The 19,005-nt window shown below is 44.1% G+C and overlaps 1 protein-coding gene and 1 pseudogene across 3 annotated transcripts in view; both read right to left on the bottom strand.

Annotated features, from left to right (window-relative positions):
* The window catches only part of CCDC149 (coiled-coil domain containing 149), a 65,997-nt gene extending 57,401 nt beyond the window's left edge, over positions 1–8,596 (bottom strand). For 2 of the 3 annotated variants that reach the window (XM_029948019.1, XM_029948029.1), the window contains exons 1-2: positions 8,439–8,596; positions 6,482–6,520 (exon numbers count right to left, since the gene is read on the bottom strand). In XM_029948019.1, the coding sequence (XP_029803879.1) occupies positions 6,482–6,520; positions 8,439–8,498 (99 nt within the window). In that variant the 5' untranslated portion in view covers positions 8,499–8,596. The remainder of the gene's footprint in view (positions 1–6,481; positions 6,521–8,438) is intronic. The other variant, XM_029948013.1, reaches the window with a different exon arrangement.
* A 3,639-nt stretch (positions 8,597–12,235) lies between these two features.
* Positions 12,236–12,320, bottom strand: LOC115302909 (annotated as a pseudogene).
* Positions 12,321–19,005: the final 6,685 nt, after the last annotated feature.

The raw sequence follows: 19,005 nt of genomic DNA, 5'->3' as shown, positions 1-19,005 counted from the left end.
ACATCCCAGAGAAGCGAGGAGTCCGTCACTGTTGGCACGATTTCTTCACAGTTTCTGTAATGGATGGTTTGCTATTGGAAATTGAGTGGTTTTAAGGCTAAGTTCTAAGGCTTTCTTTAGCCTTGACAACTATATTTCTAAAACTGCAAACACGAAAGTTCTGGTCTGTCTTCTGAGGAGGAGATGAAGCAGGCAAATATCGATGGCCAGACCCTGGTTGCCACAAGGAGCACTGGCTTACCAGGTAGAAAGTCCTAGGTGCTTCTGTTTCTCCACTCCTGTTCTCCTCTCAGGAGAGGGCTTTGATTAAAGCACGTTTGTGTCTGGACTTCCAAATGGGTTGGATTAAGTGTTGACTATGCTTTCTCCCCACTCGGTCTAAGTCGAGGGGGGACAAAAAACCTGAGCCAGGGCACTGAATTACAAGTTAGCAGATGTGGATTTCAGTTCTGCTCTGTTAACTGGTCATGTGACCTTGGACGAGTCACAGGAAAAATAAAAAACAGCCAACACTCCCCGAACACTCACCAAGTACCAGGCAATGAGCATTATAAGCGTTATCGTACTGATGCATAAGAACTTTGTGAATGCATCTCATTACTACGTTCATTTTGGAGAGAAGTTTGAGTCTCAGAAAGGTTAGGCAGCTTGCCTGAGGTCACCCAGCCTGCAAGTTGGAAGGGTGTACAACAGGACACCAGACCCCAGCCTCTAATCACCTACTGCTACCCAACGATGCGACCTTGCGACTTTTCATAAGACCTAACTGGCCCGTGTGACTTCAGGAGAGAGCTGGGAGATCACATCTGTACAAAAGTGCAAGCCCGTATGGTCTCTGAACAGCACAATGCACTGCAAAGGCTAAAGATGTGGTATTGTTTCTACCGACATCCGAGAAGAACCCTCAAATACAGTTGTAGGCAGCTCAAGATGTGATAACAAAATGTCATAATCCAGGTGGCTTGTAAACAACAGAAATTGATTTTTTCAGAGTTCTACAGGCTGACAAGCTGAAAAGTCAGGTTGTGACTTCTTATTGTGTCCTCACAGGGTGGGGAGCAGAACAGAGAAAGCAAGGGCTGTCATGACTCCGGTATGGGCACTAATCCCATTTGTGACACCGCCACCTCTGGGCCCTCATCTCATCCCAACTCCCTTTCAGGGGGCCCCAGCTTCTAATACTATCGCACTGGGGAGTAGAATTTCAATATATGAATTTGGCAAGGGGATACAAACACCCAGTCCATAACAGAATGATCAGGCCATCTGTCCCTCTGAGTTGAGCAATGAACAGGGGAGGGTACAGTTAGTGAAAGCCAGAGAGATTCTTCCTCCTAAATCAAGAACAAGGGCTAATGGGCAATGAGATGCTCAGTGTGGCTTCCCCTCCTTTTCCAAGATGCGGATCTCTTGACGTCCATGTCCTATCTGTTAACCCGACAGCCCATTGTTGTTCTAGTGCTTTCTGCTTATGTAAGGTGCACTTGCTTTGCAGGTAAAGGGGCAAATACCTCACCCATTGGTTTGCCTTTCAGATAAGTGTTGGGAGCCATTTCTGAACTCACTAGGTTGAGAATACTCCTTGTGAGGTTAAGGCAGGATTTGCACAGCCTCCTATCATCAGATGGTGACCGATGTCTACCCCCTACTCAATTATTTTTGCTTGAGCACCGACCCCCCCAAGGCACCTTGCTGATTGGTATTGGGAGTGACTTGTCCCCTTATCCTAAAATATGCAGATTGTACCTTGTGAAGGAACTTATTGTAGGAACTTCTTCTTTTGTGATTATGGGAGCAAACATTGCATTTCCTGAGAATCCTGTTTTTCTTATACTTCCCCTTAAGCAAACAGGCTATTGACCCCTGCTCACAAAGAACTAACTTTTGCCTTTGCTATGCTAAAAACATTGTCTTGTATTTAAATGCTAAAGATACCTCCTTCTCCAAATGATAAGCATCTAAGTCACCTACATCAATTACTTTTGATAAAGATTATACATGAGTCTTCTACCAATCTATGCTCCGGGAAATTTTTACATGCCAAAGAAATTTGTCGTCATCAGAAATCATTGTCTAAGGCAAATGCCACTTCTGTGCTGGCCCCATACATTTTTACCATAAATAAAGCTGACTCTCAGTCAGTGCAGAGATGCCTGCCTGGTGATCAGAAAGAAACTCATGCCTCTCTCATTCCCTCCACCTTTTGCCAAAGCCGTCCATCCTTCAGGGAGCCCTGGACCTGCTGGGCTGGACTCTGGCAGATAAGCATGTAATGTAATATAGAAGGCACCAGTTCAGAGTGCACGCTTCTAACTCCTTCCTGCCAGAGGAAAAAGTTAAGAAAATCATTGTGCCTCTCCTTCCAATCCTGTCACATGTATGTCACATGCAAAGCTGTTTGCTTCTGGCTAAATGGAAAGTTTCACTGTCACCAGTGACTAAACATTTAATGGTGCATTTTCCTCCCTGTGCCAAGCTAAGGAAGAAGGCATCCTAACACCCACTCCCCAAAGACCAGTCACATGCTTTCATAAATGAAGGAACCAAAAGTAAATAAAATTAACAAAATATATTTAGAATGGGTAAAATTCTTTATTCTTCTAAATACTAGAACTATTCCCTCCAGCCACCCTGCCTCAGCCCCACTATTTATCAAGACATTTCTTGCAGTACTAACCCAGAATTCTCTCTCTTGCTTTATTAGGTTGTACCTTTCTCCCCGTTGTACCAATGGCCATTAATATCCAATATATTTGAATTATTTTCTGTCTTGTTTGTTCATAGCATCCATACTAGAATTCAGGTGATGATATGTATCATCCAAACCAAGAGATTTTGGAGAGAGGAGAAGGAGCACTGAAACAGATTATGCAGGGACAAACTGAAGACATTCCTGGAAAAACGAAGGAATGGTCACTCTAACTACAATGCAAGTTCCATAGGCTCGGGGATTTGGGTCTGATTTTTTCACACCTGTGTCCCCGCTGCCTAAATTAGCACAAGACACCCATGAGATGCTCTATAAATACATACTGAGTCATGGTGGCTCTGAGCACAAGCTCTGAGTAAACTGCAGGGGTTCAAATTCTGGCTCCAACACCAGTGAATTACCAATCTCTCTGAGGTCCTATGAGCCAGGAACCTCCTCTGTGGTCTGGGCTACTTCAAGCTGTCAAATGTACACAAAAGGGTCCCAACAATGACAGTGGTAGACAGATTCAACACACTAATATACAATTAATTTAAAAAAAGAGGATAAGGAGGAGGATAGGATGATAAATATTTGTTGATCCTCATCTGGTGCAAGGCACTGTGGTGAGGACTCTGCTTGCATTCTCTCATTTGTCCCCTACGGCCTCACTGTGCAGTGGGTACCATATGTATTCCCATTTTATGGATGAGAAAGCTGAGAGTCGGACACGTAAAGGAACCTTCCCAAGGCCACACAATTTAGGGAGTGTCACTGCTGGCTTCCCGGCAGCGCTTCTATCCTAGGTGATCAATCTAAGCCAATTAACATATGATACCCTCAGGGCACCTGGGTGGCGGTGGTTAATCCTCTGACTCTTGGTATCAGCTCAGGTTATGATCTCACAGTTCATGAGTTCAAGCTCCACATGAGGCTCTCTGCTGACAGTGATTCTTCTTCTCCTTCTCTCTCTGCTCCTCCCCTGCTTGCTCTCTCTGTCTTTCTCGCAAAAAGTAAATTTAAAAAATTTAAAAAAAAAACCAACCAAAAACAACAACAAAAAAACCATATGAGACTCTCCTAGTGAATATTAGTAGAGTAGGAAAGGTAGTATGTCCTATACTTGCCCAATCAGACTGGAGAGAAGGACGTCTATTCCATGGCTGGGGTTTCTGCCTCTCTTGCTTAGGGAAACCCATCTGAGAGGAAATTTAACACTTTCAAGGTCAATAGGAAGCCGCCCACAAAACAAATAACCCAGTGAAGAAATGGGCAGAAGACATGAACAGACACTTCTCCAAAGAGGACATCCAGATGGCCAACAGGCACATGAAACGATGCTCAACATCACTCATCATCAGGGAAACACAAATCAAAACCACACTGAGATACCACCTCACACCAGTGAGAGTCGCTAAAATAAACAAATCAAGAGACTATAGATGCTGGCGAGGGTGTGGAGAGACGGGCACCCTCCTACACTATTGGTAGGAATGTAAACTGGTGCAGCCGCTCTGGAAAACAGTGTGGAGGTTCCTCAAAAAACAATCCATAGAATTCCTTTATGACCCAGCAATAGCCCTGCTGGGGATCTACCCAAGGGATACAGAGTACTGATGCATAGGAGCACATGCACTCCAATGTTCATAGCAGTAATGTCAACAATAGCCAAAACATGGAAAGAGCCTAAATGCCCATCACCTGATGAGTGGATCAAGAAGATGTGGTATATATACACAATGGAGTACTACATGGCAATGAGAAAGAATGAAATATGGCCATTTGTAGGAAAGTGGATGGACCTTGAGGGTGTCATGCTAAGCGAAATAAGTCAGGCAGAGAAGGACAGATACCATATGTTTGCACTCACAGGTCTAACAGGAAAACAGGAGAAACCTAATGGAGGACCAGGGGGAGGGGAAGAGGGAGAGTTGGGGAGAGAGAAGAATGCAAAACTTGAGAGACTATTGAATGCTGAAAATGAACTGAGCGTTGAAGGGGAAGGGGGGGAAAGGAGGTGGTGGTCATGGAGGGGGGCACTTGTGGGGAAGAGCACTGGGTGTTGTATGGAAACCAATTTGACAATAAACTATTAAAAAAAAAAGAGGAAGCTTAAGTTAAAATTGACACAGTGGTAGAGTGATCAGAAAAATACAGGAGCCCTGTTCCATTTGAATTTGAGACAAACGATGAATAGTGTTTGGCATAAATTTGTCCCCAATACTTCAGGGGTCATACTTTTATATTAAGAATGCATTAATTGTCTATCTGAAATTCAAATTTCCCAGGTGGCCTGTGTTTTTATTTGTACTTTTGTCTGGTAGGTGTGGCACAACGGAGAGAAGGCGTCCATGCAATGGAGAAGTAGCGTGCACTACCTCTGAACTTCTGGTTGTGTAAGGTCATAATTTCCTTACTGTATGAACACTTTGGAATTTCTGTTGCTTATGCCCTAAGACATTCTATCCCATGCAGCAAGTCGGAGGTCCTAAGCCAGGTAGGAAGGAGGCATGGCCAAAGTCACGCCACCACACAAATCCTCGCGGGACAGAAACTGAACGCCATATGCAAATCTAAAAGACCCAGTGCTTAGGACTTGAACTGATTTTTTTTTTTTTCAGAGCCATCAGAATGCAGCTTGACAGACTTACTGGAATTCATCAGATTCTCCTCGGTCAATGTAAATTTTTTATTATAAAGTCATGGAACGCGAATTTACTTAAACTGTAAAACCCCTTCATGAATACTAACAAACTCTTGAAATCTCAACAAAGATGACTGCTTGTAGACACCAAAACCACAAAAACCTCTAGCAATTCCAGATTGAGGATCCCGATTTTAAACCGTTCATGACAAATCTCCTTGTAATTTTGTTTAGAAAAAAAGTCCATTAGCTCCACAGCAAAATTTGCCTTTAGACCAAACTTGGAGTATTTTAGAATAATCAAAATAGGAAGCGAGTATAGGAGTGAGAAGATCCGAATAGCCAAATGAGTAAACATAGGACGGAGCTGCTGTTTAAGGGTAAATGTCCTGTGTGTGTGTGTGTGTGTGTGTGTTTGTGCATGCGCACACGTGCCTTGGGCATACCATTTACTAGGCATCAAGAATCTTAGGGAAGTGAACCTAACACATTTGTATGTGATGCCAAGTATATCATTGGTGAACAAAAACAGGACATTTGGGAAGCAACAACATACATATTTGGATGTATGCAACTGGATTAGAAGAAATGTGATTTTAATATTCCTGAACATAATATTATGAAACTCTTAACTGTCCCCAGATTATTCTATAAATTTAACAAAGCCCCAATCAAAATACCAGTAGGTCTGTTTGTTTTGGTGGGATCAGAGGAAGGCATGATAAAATATTAAGTTTGATCTGGAAAAATTAACAAGTAAGAAACTTGTGAAAAGCCAGCACAAAGGGAAGGAAGCTAACTCAAACAGATGTTACAAATATTATAAAGCTAAACAACTAGAGTCATGTGGTGCGACACGGGGACTACCCAGGTACCTCAATGGAAGGGAATGGGAAGTTCATAAACAGACCCTCAAATATATAAGGATTTGTTCAATGACGAAAGTAACCACCTAAAATCTGTGGGGAGAAAATGAATTCATCAATAAACAACGCTGACTACCACTTAGGAGAAGGAACATAAGTGGCTTGGGAGTGTGGCCAGTAAGGAAGCTTTCTGCGCGTTTTCGGATTCCCTGGCCCCCCAGTTGTTGTGAGGCATCAGTATGAATAATCCAAGAACTACCAAACTTCAGGAATAAGTCTTACCTGTTTCCTCTTTTCAGGGGGAAGCGATGGATCTCCATCCTACAAAGAAACAAATGTTACATTTTACTTAAAAACACTAGATGTGCTTAGATTCAAAGAACTAAACCAAACTATGAACTAAATTCAGACCCACCCGCTCCTGGCGTCTGCAATCAACAGTGTGCTGAACCAAATTCATATACTTTTTAAAAAAGTATAAATTGAACCAGTTATTTTGGAAAAACCTCTAGGAAATCAGTTCCAACTAGGACAAACCTATAAATATTCTTTAATGTTTTTATTATTTTTATTTTTGAGAGAGTGAGTGAGCACAAGTGAGCACAATCAGGGGAGAGGCAAAGAGAGAGGGAGACATAGAATCTGAAGCAGGCTCCAGGCTCTGAGCTGTCAGCACAGAGCCCAACGTGGGGCTCGAACTCACGAATCATGAGATCACGACCTGAGCCAAAGTTGGACAGTCACCCGAGTAAGCCACCCAGGTGCCCTATACTTTCTAAAACTATGTGAAACAAACAAACTGGATTTATCAAAATTGTTTTTGAACAGAGCCAAAAAGAAGATAATATTTCATATGGGTTGAGTTGAATTTCTCTTTTAAATAGTTAGATGCAAAGGTTTAATAGTGGACCCACACGTGCTTGAGTTTTCTCTACTTGTGGGTCACTTCCAGGGGGTAGGGAAGAAGGGATATAATATGCTCAAAATAAACAAGAATTAATGGCAATCTTCCAGTCCAACAGACTTTCTGTCTTAAAAGGATTTGATTCCTCTCCCTCTTGTGCCGCCTGGGAATAAAAAGAATTCAGGTTCAGATGAACTTGTGAATGCTCAGTAAACTCTTCTATCTGATGCTGCCCATATGTAAGTTGACATTATTGTAACCTGCAGGATCTTTCTATTTATGTTCCAGGACAATGATCCCAGAGCAGATAGCTAAATGTTAGCAACAGTGTTAGCACCCCAAAACAGAGATTGTATCCATGAGAGAAAAACATAGGATGCAAAATAGGACTCTGCGGTTGGTATCCTCCATTGCAGTATGATCTGTATCCTTAAAAATCTTGCCACATGAAAACCCAGAGAGAATCTACATGCCCAGGATAAAGGAAAAGTTAAAGAAATTATGGAAAAGTTAGTATGCAACTGTTTTTTTAAATGAATTAAATCTGTATGTACAGCCTAGAGAGACGTCCCAAATAAAATACTGAGTGCAAAGAGTAAATGCTGGAGCCACATTCACACAGCGCTGTCCAACAGTGCTCTGCAACGATGGAAATGTCCTGGATCTAACTGTCCAATCCAGTGGCCACCATGGAAATCTATATCGACATAATCCAATATGGTAGCCAGCAGCCACCTGTGGTGATCGGGCCCATGAATGGTGATGAGTGACACTGAGGAAGGGAGTTTTCAGTTCTGTTGAATTCTAACTGATGTGAAATGAACTTTAAATAATCACGTGTTGCTAGTGGCTTCTGGATTAGTGCAGGTTTATAATACAAATCCTATTTTAAAAGCCCCATAGAGTGCCTGGCTGGCTCAGTCGGTAGAGCATGTAACTACTGATCTCCAGGTGGTGAGGTTGAGCCCTACCTTGGGTATAGAGATTACTGGAAAAAAAAAAAAACTTAAAAAGTCCCATACAAATAAATCAATAAGCAAGCACAAGTAAACACATAAGTATGTGTGTCTATCTCACGGTGCCAGAGCTGGCCGTCTGGAACCACATACACATCAGCTAGCGACTGTGGCCGGCTGTGGGGGAAACGGGTGACAACTTTCACTTCTTGATTTTTCCACTTTGGAACTATTTGAATGCAATCCTTTTTTTTTTTTTTTTTTTTAAGAAACGGCATGTCAAAATCCCCATTTTATTTTATTTTATCTTATTTTCATTCCAGACATTTTATTTGTGTCTTAATGAGGAAACAGGGAGTCACCGTGACAGAACACGTACGATCAGCTCTCGGTGTTTCTTCTTCAGGGACTGGTGGCGCTCTCGCAGCTGATTGGCCATGAGTTTGTACTGGTCCCTTTCCTGCTGGCATGTGTCCAGCTCCTTGGAGAGGATCAGCAGGGCTTCCTTTTTACTCTCCAGCTTTCTTTTACACACTAGGTACTGCAAAACAAACACATCCAAGCGGTTGGTCAAAAACGTCCGCAGACCACCATTTAATGCATGCCGTATTTAACACACCCTGCAGGGCTGGTTTTGTTTTGTCGCCTTTTTTATTTTTAGATCATAAACCCAGAGACGCTGGTCAGTGAACGACATGTGCACTTAAAGACGGCCACGGTGCATGATGCCCTCCCCTCGCGACAGGACCCAAAACCTTACATGCTCACGATCTTTGGCGAACTGGATAAACTGATAAAATAACTTAACTGACATAGAAGGAAAAAAAGCAAAATATTTTTTTAAGAATGACACAGATAGTTGGACCCAAATTTTGTTTTAAATGGATTTCTATATCCAGATAAGATTATGTAAAACCCTATTAAGATGTAATGGGATGATATACACAGAAAGACTATTCAATACAAATTTTGTAAGAATATTACTAACAACTCCTAGTAACAAAATTATTTGCATGTGTTTTTAAAGATTTTATTCTTTATGCTTTTCTGTGTTCTCTAAATTTTCTAGACCAAGCCCAAAGGACTATTCTAGAATTTAAAAAATATAAAACCAGTTATTAAAAATAATTTAATTGAACTACACATCACTGCAATAGATTTCACTTGCCCATTCGGCCCAGCAGACATTTTCTCACTAACTCCACTAAGATACTACAATTTCCATGACTCCAATGCCAGCACCCACTACTGGGGACCCACTACCCAGTGACCTACCCTGCGATCTAAGTATTTTAGCCACACTTTGAATTACCCCCAAACAGTTGAGTGTCCCTAGCTGGATACAGAATATCTTTGTCCCTCCTTTTCCCCCATCACCCCTTCCTCCCCACCAACCCTGACCATGAACCACCCTCACCTGATAATCATCCACTCCCCTCTCCTCTCCAGCCACTGTGAGCCTGCCCGGGACTCCTTACTTTCATTGGATATATTGCACCGTCTGGCGTTATTCACATATGTGAAATGTGGCATTAAATACCTTTTGAATTTGCCCCGTAAAAGACCAAATTCAGAGCATTCATGAAAACAATTTATAGTTTCATTATACACTCTGACATGAGCACTTTGTCATTATGGACGCCCGCACAAAGCAGAGAGAGGAGCAGCGCTCCGCTACCATTGGAGTCAATGCTCTTTTATGGACAAAAGGCATTACTCATATATAGTGCTAGCTTGGAACTGACTTTGTTAAGTTCAATTTCAAGTAAATGAAAGGGGAAAAAGAGAGTTTTGTGCATTAGCACAATTTTTTTTCCTTAAAAAAAAAAAAGTAATTGCTTAGCTTTAAAGAACAAAGGGGAAAGAAAAGCCTTCGGAGACGGATTCGCGTTCTAAGAGAGGATACTTCCACCTTGGGTGAGTCTTATTCCTGGCAGTAATGAGGTTGGAATCCTGCCTTAAAATGTCTGGATTTTTAAGACTTTGACATCGCCTTCCTGGAAGCAAAATGGTTGGGTCGCCACTGTGATTTCTCAAGTGTAAAATTCCCAACGAGTAAATATCATGCGAGAGTGGCTCAAAAACCCTAAACTGCAATGTCCTAAGGGAGGTATTGAGATTTCACAGGAAGAATCCCATTTACACACAATTTAGCAGATCTGCCCTTGTGCCTCCAGCGGAGATCAGCAGCCTCCGGTGTCAGTGCCATTAGGACTGGTGGCACAGTGATGCCCACCTTTGTCCCTTCAATTGATCAGATCCAAATCGGAGGCCCCAATGATACGCAGTCTTCCGACTTTGGGGAAGAAAATCAAATTGCATGGAGACACTGGAAGGTGCTGAAGGCAAGACTAGCTGTAACGTCCGGTCCCCTGAAGGAGAGCAGGGACGGGCCACCACCTAATGGCAAAGTGGAAATTCAAGTTCCCTGACCTTGAACTGCAGTCTGTTAGGATCCAAGACAGAAGCTGTTTCTCTCCCAAGGCATGGTCCTAATGGCCTCGGAAGCCATGGGTGGGAGTAAGAGTCTAAGGTGCCTGGTAGGAAACAGGCACGGAGGCCTCTGCCAAGCCCCAGCACCTGGGATTTGAAGAGCGGAATCCTGTAGTTCTAGTCCCTTCAGGGCATGGAAAACTGGACAGTTATTCCTTTACCAAAGGGTAAGAAAGCCAACGCATTCCGTTTGGAACCTAGAAACACAGCAACCAAAGGGCGGACACCGCTGCTGGCCCGCTTCCTCCTGCCAGCTGTGGTCTAGAGCAGCAAAGTGCGGAAACTGCATTCTGTGTCACTTATTTTTATCAATAGGGCCCTCAGTCTCATTTCTAAAGCAGCTCAAAGTGGTGCTGCCCTGGCAAAGGTGGGGACACCCGACCCCGGTGTGGCAGCATCAAGAAGAACACTAGAAAACACTGCTCTGTGTCACCCAGAGATGCTCGTGAAAATGCGGGTTCCTGGCCCCAGCTCAGACCCGCTGAGTTAGAATCTGGTACTGGCTCAGAAATCTGCATTGTTAGCTAGCACACAGCATGGATGATTCTGAGCCCATCTACACTTGGAAAACACAGGCTCTGAGGACCTCCTCCAGCCTTGTGGTGTCTCAAAAGTTAGAACCATAACTACAGTAGTCCGGGGAGCCTGAGAGGCCAGTGGCAGCCCACAGGTCCAAGGGCAAGGCGTGGTCTCAGGACTTCTTGGGGATACCTGAGCCACATAGCTCAGCACAGAGGGGCTCTGAACAAGTACAAGCATGGACTATGTTTTATTACATCTGATCAAAGAGCCTACGTGTCTTATTAAAATAACAATAGAGGGGCTCCTGGATGGCTCAGTTGGTTAAGCATGCAACTTTGGCTCAGGTCATGATCTCACTGTTCCTGAGTTTGAGCTCTGCATTGAGCTCTGTGCTGACAGCTCAGAGCCTGGAGCCTGCTTCGGATTCTGTGTCTCCTTCTCTCTCTCTGCCCTCCACCCCACTCACACTCTGTCTCTCTCCCTCAAAAATAAATAAACTCTTAAGAAAAAATAACAAGAGAAAACCCTGGGAGGGGTATGTGTGTGGAAGGGATGATATTGGGGAATGGCATGAAATTTCTCATACTCATTCTAAAATGGTGATGGTTTAGTCCCTGTGATGGCAGCTGTTCAAATGACCCATTTCTTATCCCTCTAATTGGAAACAAACAACAACAAAATGAAAGGAAAGGAAAAGGTCCTGAAAAGCCTCCTTGTTGACAGCTCTGAACAACCAGGAGGTGTATGACTCCAGCCCCAGCCTTGGTGGGGGGGTGGCAGGGGGAAATGTATGCGGACCAAAAATAAACAGAAAGCCAGACAAGGTAGGTTACTGTACGTGAGATTTCAGCTCCTAAAGGAGGAGAGGTACATGTAGACAATGGAGGAGGTGGATGGCAGAAAATCACCAGGCAGAGCCAGAAGGGTTCCATCCAGAAGAAGGTCTAGTGAGGAGCTAATCATGAACTGTGGGGACCCTGGGAGAGCCACAGAACAAACACACGCTGCAGGAGCCTCAGTTTCCTCCCCTGGAAAATGAGAGGGGTTCCCAGGTGCCCTGCAACTTGAGTAACCTATGATTTTAATGCCAGCATCCAATAACATTGTGGGTAAAGGGTGTCTGAGAAAACACTGAGGGTGAGGGGCTCCAGTCCAGGAAGTATGACTCATTTGAGTACCCAGAAATCTCTTCTTCTGCCAGCTTTTAGTAACAAACTATAGAAATGATCCCTGAAAGTATAGTCTTCACTCTGCCAGCTTTTAGGACAGAGCTGGCTCAAAGGTTTCCCGAGAACGTCCAGGACAGTGGCAGTTCTAGAAGCTCTGTAGAGCAGGGGTACAGGACACCACATGGTTGCAAAGGGTGCTGGGCTGGACCCGTGTTTGCAATGATGAGTTACAATAAAATAACAACTTATGATAAAATGAGAAAAGGCCCATGTCTATGTGGTTGACGTACTGTCTCCTCTCTGACTTCCAGTTCTCCTTTCCTTCCAGGAACATGGCAGCCCTGTCCGTCGTCATGCTCTGGAGTGAGCTAGAGCCATGTAACTTGCTTTATCCAGTAAAGTGGGCCAGAAAGGGACATGAGGGACTCCCACAGTGAAAGCACTGAAGAGTGGAGGTAAGAATTGCCAAGTCTTCTCCTCCCTCACACAACACGTATTGCTACGGAGATGTCACAAGAACAAAGGAACCTGGAGTGTGGTACGGACACAGCAGACAACTGTCCTGGTGAGTCACGAGGGTCTACAGAGAAATTTACGTGGTCCAGAAGTAAAACTTTGTGGTTGTTGAGGTACAGAGATTTGGAGGGATGTGTTTGTTACCACAGCATAACTTAGTCCATCCTGACTCATATAGTCCAGATCACACAACGCAAGGACAGGGAGTCTGGTGGAGATTATATTTGCCCCCCGCACCCACTGTGCTGCTGCTGAGTCACCACAATGATGAGGACACATCATCGCTATTATTATCACTGTTAACAAAAAACAACATTTTTGTGACACATGCTTTCTGTGCATTAATCCTCACAGCAACCGTGAGGTTGCTCTGCTCCCATTGCACTCGTTTTCTAATGAGAGACTGAACCAGAAAGAAAAGAGTTTATGTAATGTGCCCAGGGATGGGCAGAGTCAGAATTTGAACTTAGATCTTTGTAGGGCCAACCCCTTGAAACTCCAATTCCTGAAAACCTAAGCATTCTATGAAGAAAGAAAAAGAAAAAAAGAAAGCGAGAAAGCAAGCTCCAAAATATTCATGGAGTTGGTTACTATGTTGAGTTGGAATCCCAACACAAGGAAGCCATGGAAGGGAAATTCTGAATTTGTCTACTTTTTAGACCTGGAACAAATGAGTGGAACTTTTATCTCTTCACCCACTTCCCTCTAGATCTAGGGGCTTGCCTATTCTTTCCTCAGATACGAAGCCTGAAGGAAGAAGGGAAAAAAACCAAGAAAATCCACATGTATCTCTCCTCTATGCTTCTTGAGACAGAACCAAGTAGAAGCAATAAGTATTTTATCCACTTACAAGAAATGGAATCAACTAAGGGTGTCAGAAAAGCACCAGAGGGCTGTTTCCTCTGAAGAGGCTTGGTCAGCACAGTCTTCTGTAAGCTGTAACTCATTCAACAAATATTTTCTAGGTACCTTCTCTGTGGGAGGCATTGAACCAAACATTGGTCTCCCAAAGGGATCAATGGTCCTGTTGATTTTGAAAATGAAAAACATGATACCTGGATAACAAATCTTATTTCCACAATCCCTTATGGGTTTTTCTGAATTCCCCGACATTCTGAAAACTGAAAACATGTTCACATCCCATGAGTGACCTCAGCTGATATGAGGGGGGGTTTTGGTTTTCTTTTTTTTTTTTTTTAGTTTTATTTATTTTGAGAAAGAGAGAGAGCGTGCACATGTACACAAGAGGCAGAGAGAGGATGGGAGGAGAGAGAGAGGAGAGAGAGAATCTCAAGCAGGCTCCACACTGTCAGTGTGGAACCCGATGTGGGGCTCAAACTCATGAACTGGGAGATCATGACCTGAAATAAAATTATGAGTCAGACACTTAATCGACTGCACCACCCAGGTGCCCCAGATGTGACCGTTTTTATGGTCTCACATTTGCTAAAGACAAGTCAATGTGTTTGATTATTGACTAGTCACTGCTCTGGAGTCTGTGGGGGCCAATACATAATGTATCATATGCTTAAGGCATTTTCCCTCAGATTCAGATCCCCTCCAGGATCTGAAATGCCTCTGGGGCCCAAGGAGCTCGGATACAGGGAACCTGACTTCACCTTGAAAGTCCCTCTTACAAATCTCTACATAGTCTTGATGACATGTGTGTGACTAGAATCCAATCTTTTTCCAACAGTAATTGTCCCAAACCTAAGAATTTATTAGATACTGACTTCCACTTGTAAGCCAGGAGACCCTAACAGTATATTACATGCAGAAAATCTTCAAGCGGCCATAATGCTATGTGTCTATTCCCACAGCCTCCAGATTTTCTTTGTTATTTAGTATGAGCATTGAATGCTGGAGCTGGGCTAACCCTCACAGGTAACCCAAGCGCCTTGTCCAATTGCAAAGAACAAGGTTCCCGGCTGCCATATAGTTCCTATTAGTGCTTTCCAAGTGGTGGGCCGTGACACATTAGTCTGGGTAGCAAAATTAATTCACTTGCAACCTTCTTTTGCTTAAGAAAACAACAACAAAGATGCAGAATAGAACAGATGATATCAGCATGCATCCCATGTAGTGAAAGAAAGTACTGTTTCACCAAACTTCTCTTTTAGAGCACGTGTATGGAATAAACACATGTATCTGCATACTTTCACACATTTAGTGCGGACTGTCCCTTTAGAACCCTGTAAACCATTATTCTGTAAAAAGCCACTCTGCACACGTGTTCATTCAACGGACAGGTATTTCAGACGGGTCCCCAGGTGAGGCAAGAGTCGGGTGGGGGCTGGGTTTATGGGCAGGGGAGGAAAACTACACCGAGGAGGTGGCGCTTGATGACTTTTGAGTGGAGTGGGCATCGTGGCGCCCAAATAAAGGCCATTATGTCATGGAGGTAATTAGTCAGGCACAGCCCTGGTTAATTTATACCTGCTCTACCCACCTCACTGAGCCTGAAATGGAAGGTGCTATGGCTAAAACTGGACTTTGTAAACTTATTCAAAATTAAAGGTCCTATATTTATAGCATTTAAAGTAAAACACTTTCATAGACATTCTCTCATGTGAGGGTCAACCTTCTGTGACAAGTAGGACGAAAACTGTTTTTCTCATTTCAAAAAAGAGCTGAGATTATCTTTCCCAGAGTGACATGAACTCCTGTCAGCTCAAACCAGGGCTCTGAAGTACAAATTCCAGGCTCTTTTGAGTTTTCTATATTGGTCTTGGGTACATTATTAACAGGCTCACATATTACCTCTCCTGGATCTAACCACATTTTTTTAAAAAATATCCATTTATTTATTTGTGAGAGAGAGAGAGCAGGGGAGGGGAAGAGAGAGATTGGGGGAGACAGAGAATGCTTTGCATTGACAGTGCAGAGCCCAACATGGGGCTCAACTCATGAACCGTGAGATCATCACCTGAGCTGAAATCAAGAGTCGGACACTTAGCTGACTGGGCCCCCAGCACCCCAGGGTCTAACCACATGTTTAACAGAACACTCTCCGAGATAACTGTGTCCTGACATTGGTACATTTTGACTCCTACTGTGCCGAGGCCTCGTTTGGAAGACAGGCAGCCCTCCTGGGCTTTCTTCAATCATATTCCATGAGGAAGGACTGAGGTGCAAGAGGCCACCTGGCCATCTGCGCGCATCGCCAACTCCGTCCCTGAGCGTCTGGCTGGCCACGTGGACGACCACACAGGGCCCTTCACAGGGTGAATCATGTGTATGAGACAGACAAGTATTTTTTCAAATGGCATTTGCACATGGTTATGTAAGCTGTGACTCAGGCCCCTGACTCCGCTCTTCACAAGCTCAAAACCTTACCCCCTCGACCAAGCAGGTCTCCTTCAGTCCAATGGCTTTCCTGTCATCTCCTGCTGATTTCACCAAACTGACGTCACCAGCACAGACTCTGACCTGCACTCACTCTCATGTCTGTGTCTCCATCTCAACATCTGAGAAGCAGCTTCAACTGAACTCTCACTATCCCCTTGAACCTGCCCTGTCCTGAATCTTCCCCCTTACTAAGTACTGCAAACCATGTTTGGTTTTCCATTAAACCTTGGAGTCATCCTTGTCACTTCTCTTTTGCTCCCAGCCCTCATTTAATTCATCAGCTAATGCCCTGGGCTCTCCCTTTATAGGATATATTGAATCACGTACTACACACCCACTTCCCCCACTCTCACTCTTGCTCCAGCCACTATTTATTTATTTTGCAAGAGAGAGAGAGAGAGAGAGAGAGGAGAGAGCGAGTATGCACAAGTGGGGGAAGGGAACAGAGAAAAGGAGAAAAGGAGCATTAAGCAGACTGTGCTGTGAGCGTGGAGCCCCATTTGGGGCTCAAACTCATGAACCATGAGGCCAAAATCAAGAGTCAGGCACGTAACCAAGTGAGCCACCAAGGCATTCCCACTATCATCTCTTGATTAGATGGTGGCCCCAGCCTCTTGCTTCAAACTGTCTGCTTCTACCCACCTACAGTCCATGTTCCATGTAGTAATTAGAATGATGCTTTTTAAAGGAAGGCAGATGGTGACATGCAGTGACTCAAAGTCCCCATGGTCTCCCATCACATTTAAAACAAAACCCCAAGTCCTCTCACTCACCCTTGCTCACTGCTCTCCATCCTCACTGGCCTCCTTGCTTGTCTGTGACCACATCAAGTCCACTCCAACCTCAGGGCCTTTGCACTGCCGCTTCTTCTGCTTGGATTACATGGCTTGTTCCCTGGCTTCCTTCAGATCTCTGTTGTAATGTCTCCTTCTCATGGAGTTCCCCCCTGTCTGTAAACACCCAGACTCTCAAATGTCATACACTGTGTTACTATCTTTCATTGCACTTATTACTTGATCTTGAGTTATATAACTATTGGTTTATTTTCAATATCTCTGTCTCCATAGCCGTAAATGCTTTGCTTTTTCATTCCAGATGCCCCACATTTAGAATGATGCATGTGAATGTAGCAGGTGCTTAATACATGCATCAATGAATGAGAAAATGTCATGCATTATCCTACCATAGTCTCAACAGTCTACGTCACACATGTGGTTTTGTCCCCATTTTACAGATTCTCAAACTCACAGCTGATAAAGACCTCAGAAATCATCTAAACTAGACCCTTAATTATACAGATGCGGAAACTGGAACTCAGAATGGTGCACTGACTTACCCAGGGTTGACTGGTAGGACCCAGAGCCAAAACCTAAGCTGAGGGTTCCTCTCAGCCCAGTGCGTTTCTCTCCACACCCCAAATTAAGGTACGCATCCCTGATGAGACATAAATGCCTATAAATGTAGAATGGTGCCTGGTACTTTCCACAGCAATAAAAATTATTAAAATAAAAGAGATAGTAATAAATGACAGTAAAGTAGCCTGATCATCATTCACTAATAGTCACGAACTACAGTATGCTAAATGCTATAAAGACATATGAACAAAGTTCCAATAAAGACAGGGAAAGGCACTTAAAGCAATGGTTGAGGGCCTGGCAGAAGAGCTAGGATACTGCAGTCAGATCTTGGCTTTACCATGTGATCAATTACTTAGCCTCTCTGTGCCTCAGTCTCTCCTTCTGTTCAATGGGTATGATTATAGTACCTTCATAGGGCTAACGTGAGAATTAAAAGAATTAGTATGTGAAACATTTATAGTAGTAAGTGCCATATGTGCATTATTATTCTCTTTTTCACCATAAGGAGAGGATCACAGCTCGGCAGAGAAGGTGCTCAGAGAGTCAGAGGAAGATGTGAACATTTGAAATGGATCCCAAAGGACAGGTGGAGGGATTCGTTTTGTTGGAGGGGGGGGAGCTGAGGTTGTGACAGGTAGTGGTGATGGGAAAACAGTGTTCCTGGCAGGGAACCGGTCCCAGCAAAGTTCAAAGGTGAGACTCCAGAAGACACGATGTCCGCAGAGCAAACGACATGCTGGGCTGTCTTGGGCGGAGGAGAGGGAAGGAAAGCTGCATAAGCTAAAGCTGGAGAGAGAGACAGATGGGTGGTCAGGTCAGAAAGGGCCTGGAAGTGGTGCCAAGGAGTTCAGATTTTATTCTTCCAGCAAGCAGGAGCCCCGAGGGTCTCTGAATAGGGGAGTGACATTAAGAATCCTTTGAGGAAGACAGTTTCAGCCTGACATCATGTGGTGTAAATTACCTCTGACTATACAGCTTAGGTAAAATTTGCAGCGGGAGGGGAAGGCAGCTGGCGTTCAGGGCCCACATTGCAGACACACCTCTGGATCCTGCAGTTTGATCTGATCTGTCAGGCTTACAAAGCACACACTGGCTCTGCCACTTCTTAATGTGGATTCTGTTATCACCTTGTCTAACGCGTTTCTGTTAGGCACAGTGCTACCCAGGCAACCAGATGCACGCATGGGGTTAGCCTCGGTCTCGGCAGCTGGTATCAGGCAGCTTATCGGCGGCGGGCGATGGGTCACGTGGCTGCCCAACCACAGGTCAAAGGCGAGCCGAGCAGGACGAACCAGGGGACACGGGCTTGGTTCTCCTTATGCTTCCATTTGTGCTCCCCGGTCCAGGTGTAGTTCTGCCTGTGAATTCACAGGCGGTGTGGGGGCCAGGGGTATTCGCTCTCTTCCCTTGCCCAAGAAAAGGAGGGTTTTGATTTGTGTTCAGTAAAGGAAAAGGAGAAAACAAATTAGCATATTTTGAACGTCTACTATATACCAGGCACTATTAGGAGTAATAACAGTGAGAAATAGACCTTTATTCA

Source organism: Suricata suricatta, chromosome 1, assembly GCF_006229205.1.
Source record: "Suricata suricatta isolate VVHF042 chromosome 1, meerkat_22Aug2017_6uvM2_HiC, whole genome shotgun sequence".
Taxonomy (NCBI): domain Eukaryota; kingdom Metazoa; phylum Chordata; class Mammalia; order Carnivora; family Herpestidae; genus Suricata; species Suricata suricatta.
This window is presented reverse-complemented; position numbering and strand designations above follow the sequence as displayed.